Genomic DNA, 23,402 nt, shown 5'->3' with positions numbered 1-23,402 from the left:
TCTGTTCTACTGAGACTCCAGTTACCCAGTCTGTTCTACTGAGACTCCAGTTACCCAGTCTGTTCTACTGAGACTCCTGTTACCCAGTCTGTTCTACTGAGACTCCAGTTACCCAGTCTGTTCTACTGAGACTGAGACTCCAGTTACCCAGTCTGTTCTACTGAGACTCCTGCTCTGAGGCTCTAGTTACCCAGTCTGTTCTACTGAGACTCCAGTTACCCAGTCTGTTCTACTGAGACTCCAGTTACCCAGTCTGTTCTACTGAGACTCCAGTTACCCAGTCTGTTCTACTGAGACTCCAGTTACCCAGTCTGTCCTACTGAGACTCCTGCTCTGAGACTCCAGTTACCCAGTCTGTTCTACTGAGACTCCAGTTACCCAGTCTGTTCTACTGAGACTCCAGTTACCCAGTCTGTTCTACTGAGACTCCTGCTCTGAGACTCCAGTTACGCAGCCGGTCCTACAGAGACTCCTGTTACCCAGTCTGTTCTACTGAGACTCCAGTTACCCAGTCTGTTCTACTGAGACTCCAGTTACCCAGTCTGTTCTACTGAGACTCCAGTTACCCAGTCTGTTCTACTGAGACTCCAGTTACCCAGTCTGTTCTACTGAGACTCCAGTTACCCAGTCTGTTCTACTGAGACTCCAGTTGCCCAGTCTGTTCTACTGAGACCATTGGCTCAGACCAGATACCCCAAGGCCATTGAGACTCAACCATTGGTTACCCCAGTCTGCTCTACTGAGACTCCAGGCCAGTCTGTTCTACCTGAGACTCCAGGCCAGTCTGGCTCTACCATTGAGACTCCAGTTACCTAGTCTGTTCTACTGGCTCCAGTTACCCAGTCTGTTCTACTGAGACTACCCCAAGGCCATTGGCTCAACCATTGGATACCCCAAGGCCATTGGCTCAACCATTGAGACTCCAGTTAAGGCCAGTCTGCTCAACCATTGATACTGGCCAAGTTACCCAGTTGGCTCAACCATTGAGACTCCAAGGCCATTGCTCAACAGAGACTCCAGTTAGGCCAGTTGGCTCAACCATTGAGACTCCAAGGCCATTGCTTCCATTGAGACACCAAAGCCATTGTTAAACTGAGACCCAAGGCCAGTCTGTTCTACTGAGACTACCAGAAACCCAGTCTGTTCTACATTGAGACTCCAGTTACCCAGTCTGTTCTACTGAGACTCCTGCTTGAGCTTAACCTTTACCCAGTCTTTCTCTGAGACTCCAGTTACTCCAGTCTGTTCTACTGAGACCAGTTACTAAAGTCTGTTCTACTGAGACTCCAGTTACCCAGTTTTCTACTGAGACTCAATTTAATCCCCCAATGTAACCCTGCCCCAGAATCCAGTTACCCAGTCTGTTCACTGAGACCCAGTTACCCAGTCTGTTCTACTGAGACTCCAGAGACCCAGTCTGTTCTAACTTGGGACTCCAGTTACCCAGGGGAATTGACTGAGAAACCTGTTACCCAGTCTGTTCTACTGAACTATTTCTCAAGAAAGACTTGTTGTGTCAAGGTCCAAAGAAAAAAGCTCTGTTCAGCAGTATAAAGTCTGGTTATTTTGTATCTTCCAGTTACCCAGTCATTTCTACCCCAAACCCCCAGTCTGTTCTACAGATTCCTTCTCTGAGACTCAGTTTTACCTAGTCTGATTCTACAAAGACCAGTTGCCGCACAGTTTTCTATTGAGAGCTCCAGTTGACCCAGTTGTTCACAGGAGAATAAAAAGTTAGCAGTCTGTTCTACTAGACAACACAGTTCAGACTGCTTTATTGAAGACTCCAGACGGGAGACAAAAACAGTCTGTATCTTACTGAGACTCAGTTTACGTGTTGCACAGTTTTCATCCTCAAGTGTTGACTGGGGTCTGTTCTCAACTCAAGTGTTGACTTTCCGGATTGTTCACAGGAGAATAAAAAGGGCCGCTCATCAGACAGTATCTTACAACATTTAACGTTCTTCAACATAAAGTCAGAACTATCATTTTCTTTCGGCGTTGTTGATTTTTAAACTGTCGAGAATGCCTTTTCTAGGACAGGATTGGCGGTCCCCGGGTCAGAGCTGGGTTAAAACTGAAGAAGGATGGAAAAACTATTCTTTAGACGAAAAAAACAGCAATGACTCAGACGTGAGGTCAGTATCGGAAACTGAATGTATTGTTTTGTTGTGTTTGTGCATCCTGATACATGTTGTCTTGAGCAGCATCGACACCAGCTCGTGACATCGAGAACAACTGAAGTGCGCCATCAAGTTATCCAAGGAGTTTTCCCATTGAAATGCCCGAAGGCGATTGGCTCAACCTTTTGCGTACCCCAAGGCCATTGGCTCAACACATGTTTCCCCAATAAAGCCTCTTAAATTGATCCCAAGGCAAAACTAGAACACAGCTACAAGGAAACCTCCAGCCTAATACATTTATCTGACTTGGTGAAAATTGATGGACATAACTTGCTTAACACTTTTTCCAAGTGGTTTCTTCCTTCACAGACTCCATGAAACAATGACCTCTTCCTAAATATTTGGTGGAATTATTAATTTGGTGTATTTTTCCTTTTGAGCCTTGTTCCCCCCTTGTTCCCCCCCAATGTAACCCTGCACTCTAGCAGAATCCTGAGAAGAGACTTCATTTTTAACTTCCAGGGATGAGTCAGGGGAATTGACAGAAACGGATAAGATTATTTTAACTATTTCGTCAAGAAAGGCTTGTTGTGTCAAGGTCAAATGAAAAAGCTCTGATTCAGCAGTATAAAATGGTTAATGTATCTTCCAGCACAGGACATTTACCCCCTAAACCCCCACTGTGGTTGACAGTATTCCTTCCCTGGGTCGTTTTGCAATAGAGAAGAAGATAAACAAAGCCACGTGTTGCCGCACAGTTTCCAAAAGGGGGAGGAGCTCAAGTGTTGACTTTCCGGATTGTTCACAGGAGAATAAAAAGGGCCGCTGCGCAGTCACAATACTAGACAACACATCAGACACTTTATTGAAGACCAGACTGGAGACAAAAACAAACCTGTATCTTACAACATTTAACGTTCTTCAACATAAAGTCAGAACTATCATTTTCTTTCGCCGTTGTTGATTTTTAAACAGGATGAATGGTCTGTCTTCCAGGACAGGATTGGTCGGTCTTCCAGCTGGTCAGGATGCTGGTCTGTTAAAGCTATGAAGAAGGATGTATGGTCTATTCTTTCCAGACGAAAAAAACAGCAATGACTCAGACTGAGGTCAGTATCGGAAACAGGATGTATTGTTTTCCAGCTTTGTGCTATCAGGATACATGGTCTGTCTTCCAGCTATCGCACCAGGATGTATGGTCGAGAACAGCTAGTGCGCCAACAGGATTATCCAAGGAGTTTTCCAGAAATGCTAACAGGATGTATGAGTCTGTTTCCAGCTAATGTTAACAGGATGTTTCCCATACCAATAAAGCCTCTTGAATTGAGAGATTGCTAGGGGGATGAGAAGGAGTCTGTATTCCAGCTATTGCTAATTTGACATCCAGTCTGTCTTCCAGCTATTGCTAACAGGATGTATGGTCCTAATTCCAGCGTGGCTAACAGGATGTATGGTCTGTTCTACGGCAGCAGGAGACGTTATTGTGTTGTTAACAGGATGTATGGTCTGTCTAATCCAGCTATAAATAACAGGATGTATGGGATCTTCCAGCTGTTGGAAACAGGATGGATCCTGTCTCCATCAGTTTCCAGCTATTGCTAACAGGATGTTTGGTCTAGTCTTCATCTCAAAGGATTTAAAAACATTGGTCTGATAAAACTTCCAGCTTAGCTTTTTGTACAGTATGGTCTGTCTTCCAGCTGTTGCTAACAGGATGTATGGTCTGTCTTCCAGCTATGGGTAACAGGATGTATGGTCTCTTTTCCAGCTATGGGTAACAGGATGTATGGTCTGTCTTCCAGCTATGGGTAACAGGATGTATGGTCTGTCTTCCAGCTATGGCTAACAGGATGTATGGTCTGTCTTCCAGCTATGGCTAACAGGATGTATGGTCTGTCTTCCAGCTATTGCTAACAGGATGTATGGTCTGTCTTCCAGCTATTGCTAACAGGATGTATGGTCTGTCTTCCAGCTATTGCTAACAGGATGTATGGTCTGTCTTCCAGCTATTGCTAACAGGATGTATGGTCTGTCTTCCAGCTATTGTAAAACAGAGGACGAATGCTTCCAGGAGAATCTGCGGCTGTCTGTTACATACGACATGGCAGCCAAGAAGAGAAGGAAAGACTGCATGAACAACAACGCAAAGATTCCCTGTAAGTTTAACCTACAGTATTACAGTACCGGCCAATGACACATAAAGACATTTTACACAGGAAATGATCGTCTCCACGGTGATGCTCAGTCTTTAAAAAAAAAAAAATTATGCCCTCAATAACACACTCTCCTTTTTCCTACAGATTTCCACAAAGAGAAATGGATTTACGTTCACAAAGGAAGCACTAAAGAGGTAAGGAAAGGAAGGAAGGAAAGGAAGGACTGTCTTTATTAACATAAACAGTTACTGTATACCCTGTTGCCCGTGAACCAGACACTAATACCCGATCGTCCTAATTATCCCAGCGTCATGGTTACTGCACTCTGGGAGAAGCGTTCAACCGGCTGGACTTCTGCAGCGCCATCAAGGACAACCGGAGGTTCAACTATGTCGTACGGGTGGGTTGACTTCTCCCTTCTACTTCTGTGTTAAATCATCATGAAGGGATTACTACGAGATGGACAATAAAGTTATGTTCCCATCTGAGGATTCCTATGATATGGACAATAAAGTTATGGTCCCATCTGAGGATTCCTACGAGATGGACAATCAAGTTATGGTCCCATCTGAGGATTCCTACGAGATGGACAATAAAGTTATGGTCCCATCTGAGGATTCCTATGAGATGGAAACATAACTTTATTGTCCATCTGAGGATTCCTATGAGATGGAAACATAACTTTATTGTCCATAAGGCGTCACCTTAGGAAAATGACAAATATGACATTGTGCATTCATACTAATGTATTGTTGAACATTAAAGGGTGTTACCATAGAGAGTAGGAGTTTTAAAGGGTTAACCTCAGACACAGTACTGAGGGGTGTTTAAAGGGCTGTGTTATGTTCTGGGCGTGTAGGTCTCTTGCTCGCTCTCTTCTCTTCCTTGCTTCACCTTTCTCTCTGCTGTCTCTCTCTCTCTCTGCTGTCTCTCTCTCTCTGCTGTCTCTCTCTCTCTCTCTGCTGTCTCTCTCTCTCTGCTGTCTCTCTCTCTCTCTGCTGTCTCTCTCTCTCTCTGCTGTCTCTCTCTCTCTCTCTCTGCTGTCTCTCTCTCTCTCTCTCTGCTGTCTCTCTCTCTCTCTCTGCTGTCTCTCTCTCTCTCTGCTCTCTCTCTCTCTCTCTCTCTGCTGTCTCTCTCTCTCTCTCTCTCTCTCTCTCTCTCTCTCTCTCTCTCTCTCTCTGTTTCTGTCTCTCTGCTTTCTCTCTCTCTCGTTCTCTGCTGTCTCTCTCTCTGGGCCTTATCACTTCTCTCCAGACAAGAGGTTCTTTGGAGATATTCTCTTAACTCCCAGCGGCCTGTGAGGGAGCGAGAGAGAGACTGTGAGGGAGCGAGAGAGAGACTGTGAGGGAGCGAGAGAGAGACTCTGTGAGGGAGCGAGAGAGAGACTCTGTGAGGGAGCGAGAGAGAGACTCTGTGAGAGAGAGAGAGACTCTGTGAGAGAGAGAGACTCTGTGAGGGAGAGAGAGACTCTGTGAGAGAGAGACTCTGTGAGGAGAGAGAGAGAGAGAGACTCTGTGAGGGAGACTCTGTGAGAGAGAGAGACTCTGTGAGGGAGCGAGAGAGAGACTCTGTGAGGGGAGAGAGAGAGACTCTGTGAGGGGGAGAGAGAGAGAGAGACTCTGTGAGGGAGGGAGAGAGAGACTCTGAGAGAGAGAGAGACTCTGTGAGGGAGCGAGAGAGAGAGAGAGAGACTCTGTGAGGGAGCGAGAGAGAGAGGGACTCTGTGAGGGAGCGAGAGAGAGAGGGACTCTGTGAGGGAGCGAGAGAGAGAGAGACTCTGTGAGGGAGCGAGAGAGAGAGAGACTCTGTGAGGGAGAGGGAGAGATACGGTGTGTGTTTGGTGGTCTGCATTGAACACATCTCTCTGTTGATTTTAAAAGAGAACTAGATTATTCTGAACAGTAAGTACAGACGATCATCAGAATAATATCTTAGGTAACGTTAGTAGGGGCCTGTGTGTGTGTGTGTGTGTGTGTGTGTGTGTGTGTGTGTGTGTGTGTGTGTGTGTGTGTGTGTGTGTGTGTGTGTGCTACTGCTGCAAGATATTAGTGAGGTTCTCGTTTACACCACACAGATCAGGTTTACCACTGTGTCCCAAATGCCACCGTATTCCCTATATAATGTAGTGCACTACTTTGTCTGGGACACCAAATGCCACCCGTATTCCCTATATAATGTAGTGCACTACTTTGTCTGGGACACCAAATGCCACCGTATTCCCTATATAATGTAGTGCACTACTTTGTCTGGGACCCCAAATGCCACCGTATTCCCTATATAATGTAGTGCACTACTTTGTCCGGGACCCCAAATGCCACCGTATTCCCTATATAATGTAGTGCACTACTTTGTCCGGGACCCCAAATGCCACCGTATTCCCTATATAATGTAGTGCACTACTTTGTCCGGGACCCCAAATGCCACCGTATTCCCTATATAATGTAGTGCACTACTTTGTCCGGGACCCCAAATGCCACCGTATTCCCTATATAATGTAGTGCACTACTTTGTCCGGGACCCCAAATGCCACCGTATTCCCTATATAATGTAGTGCACTACTTTTTAAGCCCATAGGGTGACACACCGATCATGGAAACACAGCTACGTGTTGATCTATTAGACTCTCTGGGTTCGTGGGAATGGAGACACAACCTACGTTGATGTTTAGTTCGTGTAGAGTGGAGGCTATAAGTACACACACACATACACACACACACACAATGTCCTGACCTACTGCTGAGTGGAGGCTATAAGTACACACACACACACACACACACACAATGTCCTGACCTACTGCTGAGTGGAGGCTATAAGTACACACACATATACACAATGTCCTGACCTACTGCTGAGTGGAGGCTATAAGTACACACACACACACACACACACACACACATACACAATGTCCTGACCTACTGCTGAGTGGAGGCTATAAGTACACACACACACACACACACACACACACATACACAATGTCCTGACCTACTGCTGAGTGGAGGCTATAAGTACACACACACACACACACACACACATACACAATGTCCTGACCTACTGCTGAGTGGAGGCTATAAGTACACACACACACACACACACACACACACACAATGTCCTGACCTACTGCTGCCATTCCTCCACACACACAATGTCCTGACCTACTGCTGCCATTCCTCCACACACACAATGTCCTGACCTACTGCTGCCATTCCTCCACACACAATGTCCTGACCTACTGCTGCCATTCCTCCACACACACAATGTCCTGACCTACTGCTGCCATTCCTCCACACACACAATGTCCTGACCTACTGCTGCCATTCCTCAACACACAATGTCCTGACCTACTGCTGCCATTCCTCCACACACAATGTCCTGACCTACTGCTGCAATTCCTCCACACACAATGTCCTGACCTACTGCTGCCATTCCTCCACACACAATGTCCTGACCTACTGCTGCCATTCCTCAACACACACAATGTCCTGACCTACTGCTGCCATTCCTCCAACACTTGTTGGGGCTGTGAAGAAGTAGGGGGGAGTGGCGGGAGGGGAGAGGCACACTCAGACACTTGGGGGGTGGAGGGAGAAGAAAGGAGAGGAGAGGCACACTGATACTTGGGGGGGGTTGGAGGGAGAGAAGAGGCACACTTGGGGAGGTTGAGAGGAGGGTAAAGCCTTCCGCATGCTTCAGTTTGGCTGGCGCCTAGCCGAACTCAAAAGACCTTCGCTTGAAAAACGAGAAAAATGCGTCCATTTTGAGATGCTGTAGCCATGAAACACTTCCTAAAAATAGTCCGAATGAATCGCAGATTAATAACTCAATAAATCTGTCATTAATTATTATGATTGTTTTATTTGACCTCCTTTTTCCTCAATTATGATCTTGTCTCGTCGCTGCAACTCCCCTACGTGCTCGGGAGGCGAAGGTCGAGTCATGCGTCCTCTGAAACGTGACCCGCCAAAACCGCACTTCACAACACCCCGCCCGCTTAACCCAGAAGCCAGCCTCACCAATGTGTCGGAGGAAACACCATTCAACTGACGACCTAGTCAGCCTGCAGGCGCCCGGCCCGCCACAAGGAGACGCTAGAGCGCCATGAGCCAAGTAAAGCCCCTCCCCTAACCCGCACGACGCTGTGCCAATTGTACGCCGCCCAATGGTACTCCCGATCACGACCGGTTGTGACACCGCCTGGGAACGAACCCAGGTCTGTAGTGACACCTCAAACCACTGCGCCTCTCGGGATCCGCCCCCAATCTGTCATTCATTTTTACAGAGGAGATCTTAGTTGTACAATTTTACAATCTAACAAAGATGTTTGTTTCAATATTTTTCAAGTGGGGGGGATTTTTTTTTGCATGAAAACGATTTTGATATTCGTCGAATGAAAACAAACCCTTCAACTGAAGAACTCCTACTGTTGACCAATCACTGGCGAAGGGGCGTCGACCTGAGGCCCCGACCTGAGGCCCCCGACCTGAGGCCCCGACCTGAGGCCCCCGACCTGAGGCCCCGACCTGAGGCCCCCGACCTGAGGCCCCGACTGAGGCCCCCGACTGAGGCCCCCGACCTGAGGCCCCCGACTGAGGCCCCCGACTGAGGCCCCCGACTGAGGCCCCCGACTGAGGCCCCGACCTGAGGCCCCCGACTGAGGCCCCCGACTGAGGCTTGCCTTGAGACAAAATGTTCTGCACTAACAACCACAAAAAAAAACCTTCACCGAAGAACAGAAACGCCACTGAATGTGGTCATTATATATATTATTTAATGATATGCGTTAACTGTTTGGGATGGGAAGCAACGCCTTAAGGGGCTCTTGTGTTTTGTTTGGGGGGGTGCTGACAATGGTCACATGTCCTGTCCAGAGTTGTGTAAGGACCAGTTTCTCCATGATGTCAGTAGCTGTGTCTGTTGTTGCGTAACACACATGCCACCCCTGTCCTGGCCGTGGTGTACACTGTGTTAGACTAGATGCTGTGGTGTACACTGTTGGACTAGAGACAACCTGCCCCAGCCAGGGGGAACAGTGCTCTAGTGGCTTCTTTAAAGTGACAGGGATACTGTAGGCATGTAAACACACAGGGGGAGACACACACAAACACGAGCACGCTCTCAAGCCCCTTTAGGATTCATGCATAGATGTTCCCTTTCAAGAATGTGTCTGTGTATCCACTGAGTCATGATGGGGCTAGAGAGTTCTAGCCAGGTGCAGAGTTTCCAAACACCTCCTCCGTTCCAACAGTCTGCTGATAGTTAGAGACCAGGAGACACCTCCTCTGTTCCAACAGTCTGCTGATAGTTAGAGACCAGGAGACACTTCCTCCGTTCCAACAGTCTGATAGTTAGAGACCAGGAGACACCTCCTCTGTTCCAACAGTCTGATGATAGAGACCAGGAGACACCTCCTCTGTTCCAACAGTCTGCTGATAGTTAGAGACCAGGAGACACCTCCTCTGTTCCAACAGTCTGATGATAGAGACCAGGAGACACCTCCTCTGTTCCAACAGTCTGCTGATAGTTAGAGACCAGGAGGCACCTCCTCTGTTCCAACAGTCTGATGATAGAGACCAGGAGACACCTCCTCTGTTCCAACAGTCTGCTGATAGTTAGAGACCAGGAGACACCTCCTCCGTTCCAACAGTCTGATAGTTAGAGACCAGGAGACACCTCCTCTGTTCCAACAGTCTGCTGATAGTTAGAGACCAGGAGACACCTCCTCCGTTCCGACAGTCTGATAGTTAGAGACCAGGAGACACCTCCTCCGTTCCAACAGTCTGATGATAGTTAGAGACCAGGAGACACCTCCTCCGTTCCAACAGTCTGATGATAGAGACCAGGAGACACCTCCTCTGTTCCAACAGTCTGCTGATAGTTAGAGACCAGGAGATTGTTGTTTTGAAATGAGCTCCGTCTGTCTTTCTACACCTACAGAGAGGGACCATAAAACCATAATAAGCAGTCAGTCATGGAAGAACAGCTTGAGTCCCAAATGGCACCCGATTCCCTTTGTAGTGCACTGCTTCTGACCAGGGCCCATAGTGCACTGCTTCTAACCAGGGCCCATAGTGCACTGCTTCTGACCAGGGTCTTGCTATTTGTGACTCGGAGACAGACAAGCATAGCAAACAATAAGTAATGGAGGAACAGAGAGAGTCTGTGAGTCTGACAGTAGACCTGTTGATATTTATGTCTGTTCTCTGTCTCTCTGTCTCTGTCTCTGTGAGTCTGACAGTAGACCTGTTGATATTTATGTCTGTTCTCTGTCTCTCTGTCTCTGTCTCTCTGTCTCTGTGAGTCTGACAGTAGACCTGTTGATATTTATGTCTGTTCTCTGTCTCTCTGTCTCTCTCTCTCTGTGAGTCTGACAGTAGGCCTGTTGATATTTATGTCTGTTCTCTGTCTCTCTGTCTCTCTGTCTCTGTGAGTCTGACAGTAGACCTGTTGATATTTATGTCTGTTCTCTCTCTCTCTGTCTCTCTCTCTGTGAGTCTGACAGTAGACCTGCTGATATTTATGTCTGTCTGTCTCTCTCTCTGTCTTTGTGAGTCTGACAGTAGACCTGCTGATATTTATGTCTGTCTGTCTGTCTCCCTCTCTCTCTGTCTCTCTCTCCTCTAGCTGCTGGAGCTCATTGCCAAGTCCCAGCTGCCCTCGCTCAGCGGAGTGGCTCAGAAAAATTACATGAACATCCTGGAGAGAGTGGTGCAGAAAGGTGAGCTCTCTTTCTGTTTGAATCTCAAATCTGGTCTTCCTCCCCCCTCTCTTCATTTCTTCATGACTTCCTAGTTTACTATTGTGTACCTGCATACTTCCTCTAATCATGTCAACAACCAGGTCTGGGGAGCATTACGACCTCCATACTTCCTCTAATCATGTCAACAACCAGGTCTGGGGAGCATTACGACCTCCATACTTCCTCTAATCATATCAACAACCTCAACAACCAGGTCTGGGGAGCACTACGACCTCCATACTTCCTCTAATCATGTCAACAACCAGGTCTGGGGAGCACTACGACCTCCATACTTCCTCTAATCATGTCAACAACCTCAACAACCAGGTCTGGGGAGCACTACGACCTCCATACTTCCTCTAATCATGTCAACAACCAGGTCTGGGGAGCACTACGACCTCCATACTTCCTCTAATCATGTCAACAACCTCAACAACCAGGTCTGGGGAGCACTACGACCTCCATACTTCCTCTAATCATGTCAACAACCAGGTCTGGGGAGCACTACGACCTCCATACTTCCTCTAATCATGTCAACAACCAGGTCTGGGGAGCACTACGACCTCCATACTTCCTCTAATCATGTCAACAACCTCAACAACCAGGTCTGGGGAGCACTACGACCTCCATACTTCCTCTAATCATGTCAACAACCAGGTCTGGGGAGCACTACGACCTCCATACTTCCTCTAATCATGTCAACAACCAGGTCTGGGGAGCACTACGACCTCCATACTTCCTCTAATCATGTCAACAACCAGGTCTGGGGAGCATTACGACCTCCATACTTCCTCTTATCATGTCAACAACCAGGTCTGGGGAGCATTACGACCTCCATACTTCCTCTTATCATGTCAACAACCTCAACAACCAGGTCTGGGGAGCACTACGACCTCCATACTTCCTCTAATCATGTCAACAACCAGGTCTGGGGAGCACTACGACCTCCATACTTCCTCTAATCATGTCAACAACCAGGTCTGGGGAGCACTACGACCTCCATACTTCCTCTAATCATGTCAACAACCAGGTCTGGGGAGCACTACGACCTCCATACTTCCTCTTATCATGTCAACAACCTCAACAACCAGGTCTGGGGAGACCTCCATACTTCCTCTAATCATGTCAACAACCAGGTCTGGGGAGCACTACTCCATACTTCCTCTAATCATGTCAACAACCAGGTCTGGGGAGCATTACGACCTCCATACTTCCTCTAATCATGTCAACAACCAGGTCTGGGGAGCACTACGACCTCCATACTTCCTCTAATCATGTCAACAACCAGGTCTGGGGAGCACTACGACCTCCATACTTCCTCTAATCATGTCAACAACCAGGTCTGGGGAGCATTACGACCTCCATACTTCCTCTTATCATGTCAACAACCTCAACAACCAGGTCTGGGGAGCACTACGACCTCCATACTTCCTCTAATCATGTCAACAACCAGGTCTGGGGAGCATTACGACCTCCATACTTCCTCTTATCATGTCAACAACCTCAACAACCAGGTCTGGGGAGCACTACGACCTCCATACTTCCTCTAATCATGTCAACAACCAGGTCTGGGGAGCACTACGACCTCCATACTTCCTCTAATCATGTCAACAACCTCAACAACCAGGTCTGGGGATCATTACGACCTCCATACTTCCTCTAATCATGTCAACAACCAGGTCTGGGGAGCACTACGACCTCCATACTTCCTCTAATCATGTCAACAACCAGGTCTGGGGAGCACTACGACCTCCATACTTCCTCTAATCATATCAACAACCTCAACAACCAGGTCTGGGGAGCACTACGACCTCCATACTTCCTCTAATCATGTCAACAACCTCAACAACCAGGTCTGGGGATCATTACGACCTCCATACTTCCTCTAATCATGTCAACAACCAGGTCTGGGGAGCACTACGACCTCCATACTTCCTCTAATCATGTCAACAACCAGGTCTGGGGAGCATTACGACCTCCATACTTCCTCTTATCATGCTCAAGAGACCAGGTCATGTAAATGTCATCAAAACTCATTGAACCATCAGCTCGCTGAATCATGGCCACTACATAATGGTTCTCAGTGGAAATGATAGGAGGTGTAATGAATCACTACATAATGGTTCTCAGTGGAAATGATAGGAGGTGTAATGAATCACTACATAATGGTTCTCAGTGGAAATGATAGGAGGTGTAATGAATCACTACATAATGGTTCTCAGTGGAAATGATAGGAGGTGTAATGAATCACTACATAATGGTTCTCAGTGGAAATGATAGGAGGTGTAATGAATCACTACATAATGGTTCTCAGTGGAAATGATAGGAGGTGTAATGAATCATTACATAATGGTTCTCAGTGGAAATGATAGGAGGTGTAATGAATCACTACATAATGGTTCTCAGTGGAAATGATAGGAGGTGTAATGAATCACTACATAATGGTTCTCAGTGGAAATGATAGGAGGTGTAATGAATCATTACATAATGGTTCCCAGTGGAAATGATAGGTGTAATGAGTCATTACATAATGGTTCTCAGTGGAAATGATAGGAGGTGTAATGAATCACTACATAATGGTTCTCAGTGGAAATGATAGGAGGTGTAATGAATCACTACATAATGGTTCTCAGTGGAAATGATAGGAGGTGTAATGAATCACTACATAATGGTTCTCAGTTGAAATGGTAACAGTCAACACACAGTCCTGCTGTGTAAACTAGATGTTCCTTCAGGCTAAACAAAGGTTCATGTTGTTTAGGAAATGTTATGAACCCATTGGTAGATCTAGAATGGCTGGTGTAAATAGCACTACCAAGGGAACACCATGTGTATTAACTGCTCTGGGTGGTGTAGATAGCACTACCAAGGGGACCCCATGTGTATTAACTGCTCTGGGTGGTGTAAATAGCACTACCAAGGGGACCCCATGTGTATTAACTGCTCTGGGTGGTGTAGATAGCACTACCAAGGGAACACCATGTGTATTAACTGCTCTGGGTGGTGTAAATGGCACTACCAAGGGGACCCCAGAACACCATGTGTATTAACTGCTCTGGGTGGTGTAGATAGCACTACCAAGGGGACCCCAGAACACCATGTGTATTAACTGCTCTGGGTGGTGTAAATAGCACTACCAAGGGGACACCATGTGTATTAACTGCTCTGGGTGGTGTAAATAGCACTACCAAGGGAACACCATGTGTATTAACTGCTCTGGGTGGTGTAAATAGCACTACCAAGGGAACACCATGTGTATTAACTGCTCTGGGTGGTGTAAATAGCACTACCAAGGGAACACCATGTGTATTAACTGCTCTGGGTGGTGTAAATAGCACTACCAAGGGAACACCATGTGTATTAACTGCTCTGGGTGGTGTAAATAGCACTACCAAGGGAACACCATGTGTATTAACTGCTCTGGGTGGTGTAAATAGCACTACCAAGGGAACACCATGTGTATTAACTGCTCTGGGTGGTGTAGATAGCACTACCAAGGGAACACCATGTGTATTAACTGCTCAGGCACGAGCAGAAAGGAAGAAAGGAAGCCGAACCAAAAGCTTCCACCTTATGTGGAAGGGGAGGCAGGGTAGCCTAGTGGTCAGTCCTTTTAAAAAATAAATATATTTTTAAATGATGAAATAACACATTCATAATATAACGTTTAGAAGTACTATTGAAATCTACTTCCATTTTTGTCTTCCTGAGAGTTGCTGAAAAATGTTTCTCTTGTCCTCTCCCTCCACAGTCCTCGGTGACCAGCAGAATGTTCGGCCCATCAAGGAGCTCCTTCAGACCCTGTACGTGTCTCTGTGTGGCCTGGTGCAGGATATGGGGAAGTCTGTTCTGGTGGGGAACATCAACTGTTGGGTCCATCGCATGGAGAACATCCTGCAGTGGGAACAACAGCTAGACAACATTCATATCAACAGGGTGAGTAGGACAGGCACAACTAGTTAGTTAGTTAGTTAGTTAGTTAGTTAGCATGGAGAACATCCTGCAGTGGGAACAACAGCTAGACAACATTCATATCAACACGGTGAGTAGGACAGGCACAACTAGTTAGTTAGTTAGTTAGCTAGTTAGCTAGTTAGTTAGTTAGCATGGAGAACATCCTGCAGTGGCAACAACAGCTAGACAACATTCATATCAACAGGGTGAGTAGGACAGGCACAGTTAGTTAGCTAGTTAGTTAGTTAGCATGGAGAACATCCTGCAGTGGCAACAACAGCTAGACAACATTCATATCAACAGGGTGAGTAGGACAGGCACAACTAGTTAGTTAGCTAGTTAGTTAGTTAGCATGGAGAACATCCTGCAGTGGCAACAACAGCTAGACAACATTCAGATCAACAGGGTGAGTAGGACAGGCACAGTTACTAGTTAGTTAGTTAGCATGGAGAACATCCTGCAGTGGCAACAACAGCTAGACAACATTCAGATCAACAGGGTGAGTAGGACAGGCACAACTAGTTAGCTAGTTAGCTAGTTAGTTAGTTAGTTAGCATGGAGAACATCCTGCAGTGGCAACAACAGCTGGACAACATTCAGATCAACAGGGTGAGTAGGACAGGCACAACTAGTTAGTTAGTTAGCATGGAGAACATCCTGCAGTGGGAACAACAGCTAGACAACATTCAGATCAACAGGGTGAGTAGGACAGGCACAGCTAGTTAGTTAGTTAGTTAGCATGGAGAACATCCTGCAGTGGGAACAACAGCTGGACAACATTCAGATCAACAGGGTGAGTAGGACAGGCACAGCTAGTTAGTTAGTTAGTTAGCTAGTTAGTTAGTTAGCTAGTTAGCTAGTTAGTTAGCTAGTTAGCATGGAGAACATCCTGCAGTGGCAACAGCTGGACAATATTCAGATCAACAGGGTGAGGAGGACAGGCACAGCTAGTTAGTTAGTTAGTTAGTTAGTTAGTTAGCATGGAGAACATCCTGCAGTGGCAACAACAGCTAGACAACATTCAGATCAACAGGGTGAGTAGGACAGGCACAGTTAGTTAGTTAGTTAGTTAGTTAGCATGGAGAACATCCTGCAGTGGGAACAACAGCTAGACAACATTCAGATCAACAGGGTGAGTAGGACAGGCACAACTAGTTAGTTAGCTAGTTAGTTAGTTAGTTAGTTAGCATGGAGAACATCCTGCAGTGGCAACAACAGCTGGACAACATTCAGATCAACAGGGTGAGGAGGACAGGCACAGCTAGTTAGTTAGTTAGTTAGCATGGAGAACATCCTGCAGTGGGAACAACAGCTGGACAACATTCAGATCAACAGGGTGAGGAGGACAGGCACAGCTAGTTAGTTAGTTAGTTAGTTAGCTAGTTAGTTAGTTAGCTAGTTAGTTAGTTAGTTAGCATGGAGAACATCCTGCAGTGGGAACAACAGCTGGACAACATTCAGATCAACAGGGTGAGGAGGACAGGCACAGCTAGTTAGTTAGCTAGTTAGTTAGTTAGCTAGTTAGTTAGCTAGTTAGTTAGTTAGTTAGCATGGAGAACATCCTGCAGTGGGAACAACAGCTAGACAACATTCAGATCAACAGGGTGAGTAGGACAGGCACAGCTAGTTAGTTAGTTAGTTAGTTAGTTAGTTAGTTAGTTAGTTAGTTAGTTAGTTAGCTAGTTAGTTAGCATGGAGAACATCCTGCAGTGGGAACAACAGCTAGACAACATTCAGATCAACAGGGTGAGTAGGACAGGCACAGCTAGTTAGTTAGTTAGTTAGTTAGTTAGTTAGTTAGCATGGAGAACATCCTGCAGTGGGAACAACAGCTGGACAACGTTCAGATCAACAGGGTTGAGCCCCCAAACTTTTACAGGATCATAAGGAATCTGTCAAGGAAATGAAAGACTATATTAGAATGCAGGAAGGCCACTCTGGTCCTGGGATCCTGCAGGCATCTCTACGTTTCTGGATTTACCTTCGTTGTTTTAGACCTGTGAGACCCAGCTAGTTGGAATTCAGCCAATCACTGATACCACCAGGACTAGAGATGCTTTAATAAGAATGGATATAAGGAATATATATTGTTGTTGAAGGTAGAAAGGAAGAAAGGAAGCCGAACCAAATGCTTCCACCTTATGTGGAAGGGGAGGCAGGGTAGCCTAGTGGTTAGAGTGTAGAGGCGGCAGGGTAGCCTAGTGGTTAGAGTGTAGAGGCGGCAGGGTAGCCTAGTGGTTAACAGCGTTGGACTAGTAACCGGAAGGTTGCAAGTTCAAACCCCCGAGCTGACAAGGTACAAATCTGTCATTCTACCCCTGTACAGGCAGTTAACCCACTGTTCCTAGGCCGCTATTGAAAATAAGAATTTGTTCTTAACTGACTTGCCAAGTTAAATAAAGGTAAATTAAAATGACAAAATGTAAGTCTCAGTGTGTCCCCCCTCCAGCCTGTGTCTAAGGGTATGACCCTGACAGACCTGCCTGCCAGCCTGCAGCTGAACATCATGGAGCGTCTGTCAGATGGCAGGGACCTGGTCAGTTTGGGACAGGTGACTCCAGACCTGGGACAACTCACTGAGGACAGGTTGCTGTGGAAGAGGCTCTGCCAGTACCACTTCACTGACAGACAGGTACAGACTTGTATTTATTTATATACACACACACAGTCTTGTGTAACTAACTTTGTGGGGACACACAATTCAGTCCCATTTCAAATCTTATTTTCCTTAACCCTAAAACTCTAACCCTAGCTCCTAACCCTTAACCTAATTCTAACCTTAACCCTAGCTCCTAACCCTTAACCTAATTCTAACCTTAACCCTAAAACTCTAACCCTAGCTCCTAACCCTTAACCTAATTCTAACCTTAACCCTAAAACTGAATGCTTCTCTTTTTGTGCGTGTGTGTTTTATTTTGTTGCAGTGCAGATATCAAAAGCTGCAAGCATTTGGAGTTAAACATGACTAAAGGTTGTGGGTGTGTGTGTGTTCTCTGTGCAGATCCGTAAGCGTCTGATGGTGTCAGACAAGGGCCAGTTGGAGTGGAAGAAGATGTACTTTAAGCTGTGTCGCTGCTACCCTGTCAGAGAGCAATACAGTGAAACCCTGCAGTTCTGTACACACTGCCACATCCTCTTCTGGAAGGTAATGTTGGGAACACTTCAACATCTCTCATTCCATCATCTCTGTCTCTGTCTCTCTCTGTGTCACACACTGCCACATCCTCTTCTGGAATGTAGTGTTGGGAACACTTCAACATCTCTCATTCCATCATCTCTGTCTCTCTCTGTGTCACACACTGCCACATCCTCTTCTGGAATGTAGTGTGTCTCACTCATTCCATCTCTGTGTCTGTGTCTCTCTGTCTCTGTGTCTCTCTCTATTCAAATACAAGTGACACTTTCTTATTACATAGTAGTAATTAGACAGTTATTTCTGTTTCTTTAGAATGAATTTACTATACTAAATTCTCTCTCTCTCTGTGTGGTTTCAGGATACAAACCACCCTTGCACAGCCAACAACACAGAGAGCTGCTGTAAGCCTGTTTCTCCACAAGGCTTTATCAACCTCTTTAAGTTCTGAGAGCCACACGGAGCCCGAGTGACTTTTGTACATACGGTACAGAACTGCTTTATAGAGAGATCAAATGGATTCAAACAGGCCCTTAGTATGTGTATAGTGGTGATGGTGCATTTGATTCCTGGTCACCGTGACACTGGGGGAGAGGAAGCAGTGGGGAAATGATGCAATCGAATTCTTGGCTTCTGGAGAGCTGAGGATTCTGGGAGCTGGAGTTCTACAGCTGAGAACAAGTGAACTTGACAAACTGATCCGAAGAGAGGTGGAACAAGAAGAGGGGGATGAGGTGGAACAGAGTACTCAGAAGTTTTATTAAATAAGTTTGGTCCTTTTTTAAAATTTAAATTCAAATTAAGTGCACTTCTCTTCCTGAGTGCAGTTATTGCATGGCTACCATAACAGCATACTAAGTTGAAACATTTTCCAGAAAGGAAATCATTTGCAAAAGTGAATTTGTTTAGTTTTAAATAGGGCTGTCAAACGATTCAAATAATAAATAGAGTTAATAGCATTAATCTTTTTAAAAATGTTTCATTAAATTTGGCCCTAAAAAAAAAAGAGAATTTAAAAAAAAGCAGTGCATTGAGTTATAGACCTACTATGTTTGGATTGTAAGGGAAAGAGACAAAATCATCTGTATGAATGTTTTTAATGGCATTTTAAACTATAAAAGTCACTGCGAACATAGATGTTAACGCTCCCAATGTTTCAGTAGGCCTCTACTCCCTCTTATCAATGTTCTTGAAGTTTAACACTTCCTCATTTACCACACACACACTCACGTCCTGAAAGCTTCAGGCATTCCAAAATGAGTGTTCTGCCCATTTCTGATTGGAGTGTTGACTAAAAGGAAAATAGAACTGTATCCATGGAGACAAAGAGCTTTTAAACCTGCCCAATGTTAATTAACAACCGATCAGACAGGTCTGAGGTCATGTCAAATATAATACAACTATTAGATCTAGCCTAGGATACTGATCTATGTTCTTCAACACCAACTAGTCACAAGCTGCTACTAGAATTGGGATACTTTTCTGAACTTAACTTGAAAACTAAAACAGTAACGTTAGGTAAATGGGATGGATTTCCTGTTTTTGTGGGAAGTTAGCTAGTTGAATCAAGATGCAATCAGGCATGGCATTGTAAACATTTTAGTTTGGTTAGCTAGCTAGCGTTAGCATAACTAAGCTAACCGCTTTTGTACAAATTATGTTTTTGCTGTTATCTAAAGAAACGCCTGGGAATGTGTTTATGGTTGAACTTCATGTCAGTTTTCCTTTTAACTGTTGTTCAAAGCTATGCGCGTCGGGCACCACAAGAGCCCGACAGCGCTACTGAGACCGAGGTCACACTGACTGAGGTGACCAGGCACAGAGCGTGTTGTGTGTTGCGCTTAAAACGGTCCGTGCGGAAACAAGTCCTCAAAAGGGTCCGTGTGGAAACGAGCGCTCAGAAGGTTCCGTGTGATGAAGAAATTGAGACTAACGGTGTCCAATTTGAGTTTTTACGGAATTACAAATGTCACGCGTTATTTAACGAGTTAACTTTGACAGCCCTAGTTTTAAAACATAATGGCTTTCATTTTCTAAAAGGAAAAAGGTAGGGGAATATATTAACTGATTTGAAGTTTGTAAGTAGTTTGGTTAAATTTCAAGGACAAACATTTTCAACGTTTTTTTATGTATTTGCCTTTTTTGGTAATCTGGGAAAAGGTGAGAGAATCCGGCTTTAGCTTTGGCATTTTGGACACATTTTGGGAGAATGTTATTTTTTTTACTAAGGTGTTTTTCACCAAAGTTGACTGGTATGATATTCTTTGATATGTTGACTGGTATGATATTCTTTGATATGTTGACTGGTATGATATTCTTTGATATGTTGACTGCATATATTTTCTAAACACAACCCCATCCCCTTTTTTAAAACTTTTATATTTACAAAGGTTTTTGTATTTTGCTTGTGTGTAGTCACTAGCTGCCAATGCTTTACCAACCATATTACAAAGACACTGAATAATAATAATAGCTATGGTGTTGTGCCCATGAGCAGCTGGTTAAGAACAAAAGTGGGATGTTTTCAGATTCTTGTGTTTTTAACTTTTTAATCTAGGAGACATTTATTTACAAGAAGAACTGACATGGTACTGAAGGAGCAGCTTTGAAAACCAATATTTTAAAAGCTTGAAGGACTTCTTTTTATTTAATAATTCATAACTTGTTTATTTATGGCTTCCTGCATGATGATGCTTTTTTTTTAAATACCCAGATGTTTTTCTAAATGATTTGTGTGTCTGACATATTGAATAACCTGTGTTGATGGGTAGAGGAAGCATGATGGAACAGCCTGTTGGTGGGTATAGGAAGCATGATGGAACAGCCTGTGTTGATGGGTAGAGGAAGCATGATGGAACAGCCTGTTGGTGGGTATAGGAAGCATGATGGAACAGCCTGTGTTGATGGGTAGAAGAAGCATAATGGAACAGCCTGTGTTCATGGGTAGAGGAAGCATGATGGAACAGCCTGTGTTGATGGGTAGAAGAAGCATGATGGAACAGCCTGTGTTCATGGGTAGAGGAAGCATGATGGAACAGCCTGTGTTGATGGGTAGAGGAAGCAGGATGGAACAGCCTGTTGATGGGTAGAGGAAGCATGATGGAACAGCCTGTGTTCATGGGTAGAGGAAGCATGATGGAACAGCCTGTGTTGATGGGTAGAGGAAGCATAATGGAACAGCCTGTGTTCATGGGTAGAGGAAGCATGATGGAACAGCCTGTGTTGATGGGTAGAGGAAGCATGATGGAACAGCCTGTGTTGATGGGTAGAGGAAGCATAATGGAACAGCCTGTGTTCATGGGTAGAGGAAGCATGATTGAACAGCCTGTTGAGTGGTGCAATCTTGCCTCTGCCTGCGTCCCAAATGGGACCCTACCACCTCCCTACACAGTGCACTATATGAGCCCTGGTCAAAAGTACTAGTATTCCATTTGGGATGTAGTCTCAGACCCCTATTCACACTGCCTAGGCAGTAGAGTAATGTCTAATACATGCAGTGTTTTCTATGTCCATGTTTCTGTTCAATAAATAAAACTGAAAATACTTCTGATTTTGTTTTTGTTTTATTTTAGCTGTCTCTCCCATGAATATTCAGTCATTTGTCCTGTGTTATTGGAATATGAATATGTTCTTCTATTCTAGCTGTGATCGAGGTTTATTTATCTAGACGATGATCTCAAGTTGCAACCAGTGTCATACAGTACTGGTATTTATCATCCAGAATCTATCATCTCTTTTTTATATGTACTGGGTTCACACAGAGAATTAATCCCTTTATATGTACTAGGTTCACACAGATAATTAATCCCTTTATATGTACTAGGTTCACACAGACAATTAATCCCTTTATATGTACTGGGTTCACACAGAGAATTAATCCCTTTATATATACTGGGTTCACACAGATAATTAATCCCTTTATATGTACTGGGTTCACACAGATAATTAATCCCTTTATATGTACTAGGTTCACACAGATAATTAATCCCTTTATATATACTGGGTTCACACAGATAATTAATCCCTTTATATGTACTGGGTTCACACAGATAATTAATCCCTTTATATATACTGGGTTCACACAGAGAATTAATCTCTTTATATATACTGGGTTCACACAGATAATTAATCCCTTTATATGTACTGGGTTCACACAGATAATTAATCCCTTTATATATACTGGGTTCACACAGATAATTAATCCCTTTATATGTACTGGGTTCACACAGATAATTAATCCCTTTATATGTACTGGGTTCACACAGATAATTAATCCCTTTATATGTACTGGGTTCACACAGATAATTAATCCCTTTATATGTACTGGGTTCACACAGAGAATTAATCCCTTTATATATACTGGGTTCACACAGAGAATTAATCCCTTTATATATACTGGGTTCACACAGACAATTAATCCCTTTATATGTACTGGGTTCACACAGAGAATTAATCCCTTTATATATACTGGGTTCACACAGACAATTAATCCCTTTATATGTACTGGGTTCACACAGAGAATTAATCCCTTTATATGTACTGGGTTCACACAGAGAATTAATCCCTTTATATATACTGGGTTCACACAGATAATTAATCCCTTTATATGTACTGGGTTCACACAGATAATTAATCCCTTTATATATACTGGGTTCACACAGATAATTAATCCCTTTATATATACTGGGTTCACACAGAGAATTATGATCCAAAACATTTCAACATTTTGTTTGTTGTCCAGCATTCTGTCAGTCATAGCTCAATTACGCCATCAACTGACCACTTGGTTTTACTGCAGCGTGATCTTCTGTCCTATTGGCTGGTCAGTGATGGTGCTGCAGACTGGTCCTCTATTCATTGGCCAGTGACTGTTGACTAAATAGGCCATATTTGCATATTTCCAACTAATTTGCATGTATGTAAAGGGCGAGTAAACAAGTCCACAGCAGGTTTCAAATCAAAATCTAATTTTATTTGTCACATGCGCCGAACACAACATGTGAAATGCTTACTTTATACAAGCCATTAACCAGCAATGCAATTTAAAGAAAAATAAGTGTTATGAAAGTATTTACTAAAATGAACTGAAGTAAAAACGAAAAAAATAAAAAAAATAAGAAAATCCATTTTCACGTTATAATAAAAATAAATATATTTCTAACATTCAATTAAATCAACTGTGATAATTCAAGTATATGAAGACGCTATAAATAAACCAGTCAGTAAAGTGTCTTAGTTGGCCATTGGTCTCTGGTCTATAGTAGTGCACTATATAGGGAATAGGGCTCTGGTCTAAAGTAGTG

The 23,402-nt window shown here is 44.5% G+C and overlaps 1 protein-coding gene across 1 annotated transcript; it reads left to right on the top strand.

The window, feature by feature from the left end:
- The first annotated feature begins 1,947 nt into the window (after window positions 1-1,947).
- LOC115123095 (F-box only protein 32-like) lies at window positions 1,948-21,642 on the top strand. Its single transcript, XM_065027297.1, has 9 exons — window positions 1,948-2,138; window positions 4,164-4,279; window positions 4,424-4,473; window positions 4,587-4,679; window positions 10,898-10,991; window positions 14,764-14,948; window positions 17,416-17,598; window positions 17,968-18,111; window positions 18,461-21,642. Exons 1-9 carry the CDS (start codon window positions 2,026-2,028, stop codon window positions 18,548-18,550), a joined length of 1,068 nt encoding a protein of 355 aa, XP_064883369.1. The 5' UTR covers window positions 1,948-2,025; the 3' UTR covers window positions 18,551-21,642.
- The last annotated feature ends 1,760 nt before the right edge of the window (window positions 21,643-23,402 follow it).

The sequence above is a fragment of the Oncorhynchus nerka genome, linkage group LG14 (genome assembly GCF_034236695.1).
Source record: "Oncorhynchus nerka isolate Pitt River linkage group LG14, Oner_Uvic_2.0, whole genome shotgun sequence".
In the NCBI taxonomy this organism is placed as follows: domain Eukaryota; kingdom Metazoa; phylum Chordata; class Actinopteri; order Salmoniformes; family Salmonidae; genus Oncorhynchus; species Oncorhynchus nerka.
This window is presented reverse-complemented; position numbering and strand designations above follow the sequence as displayed.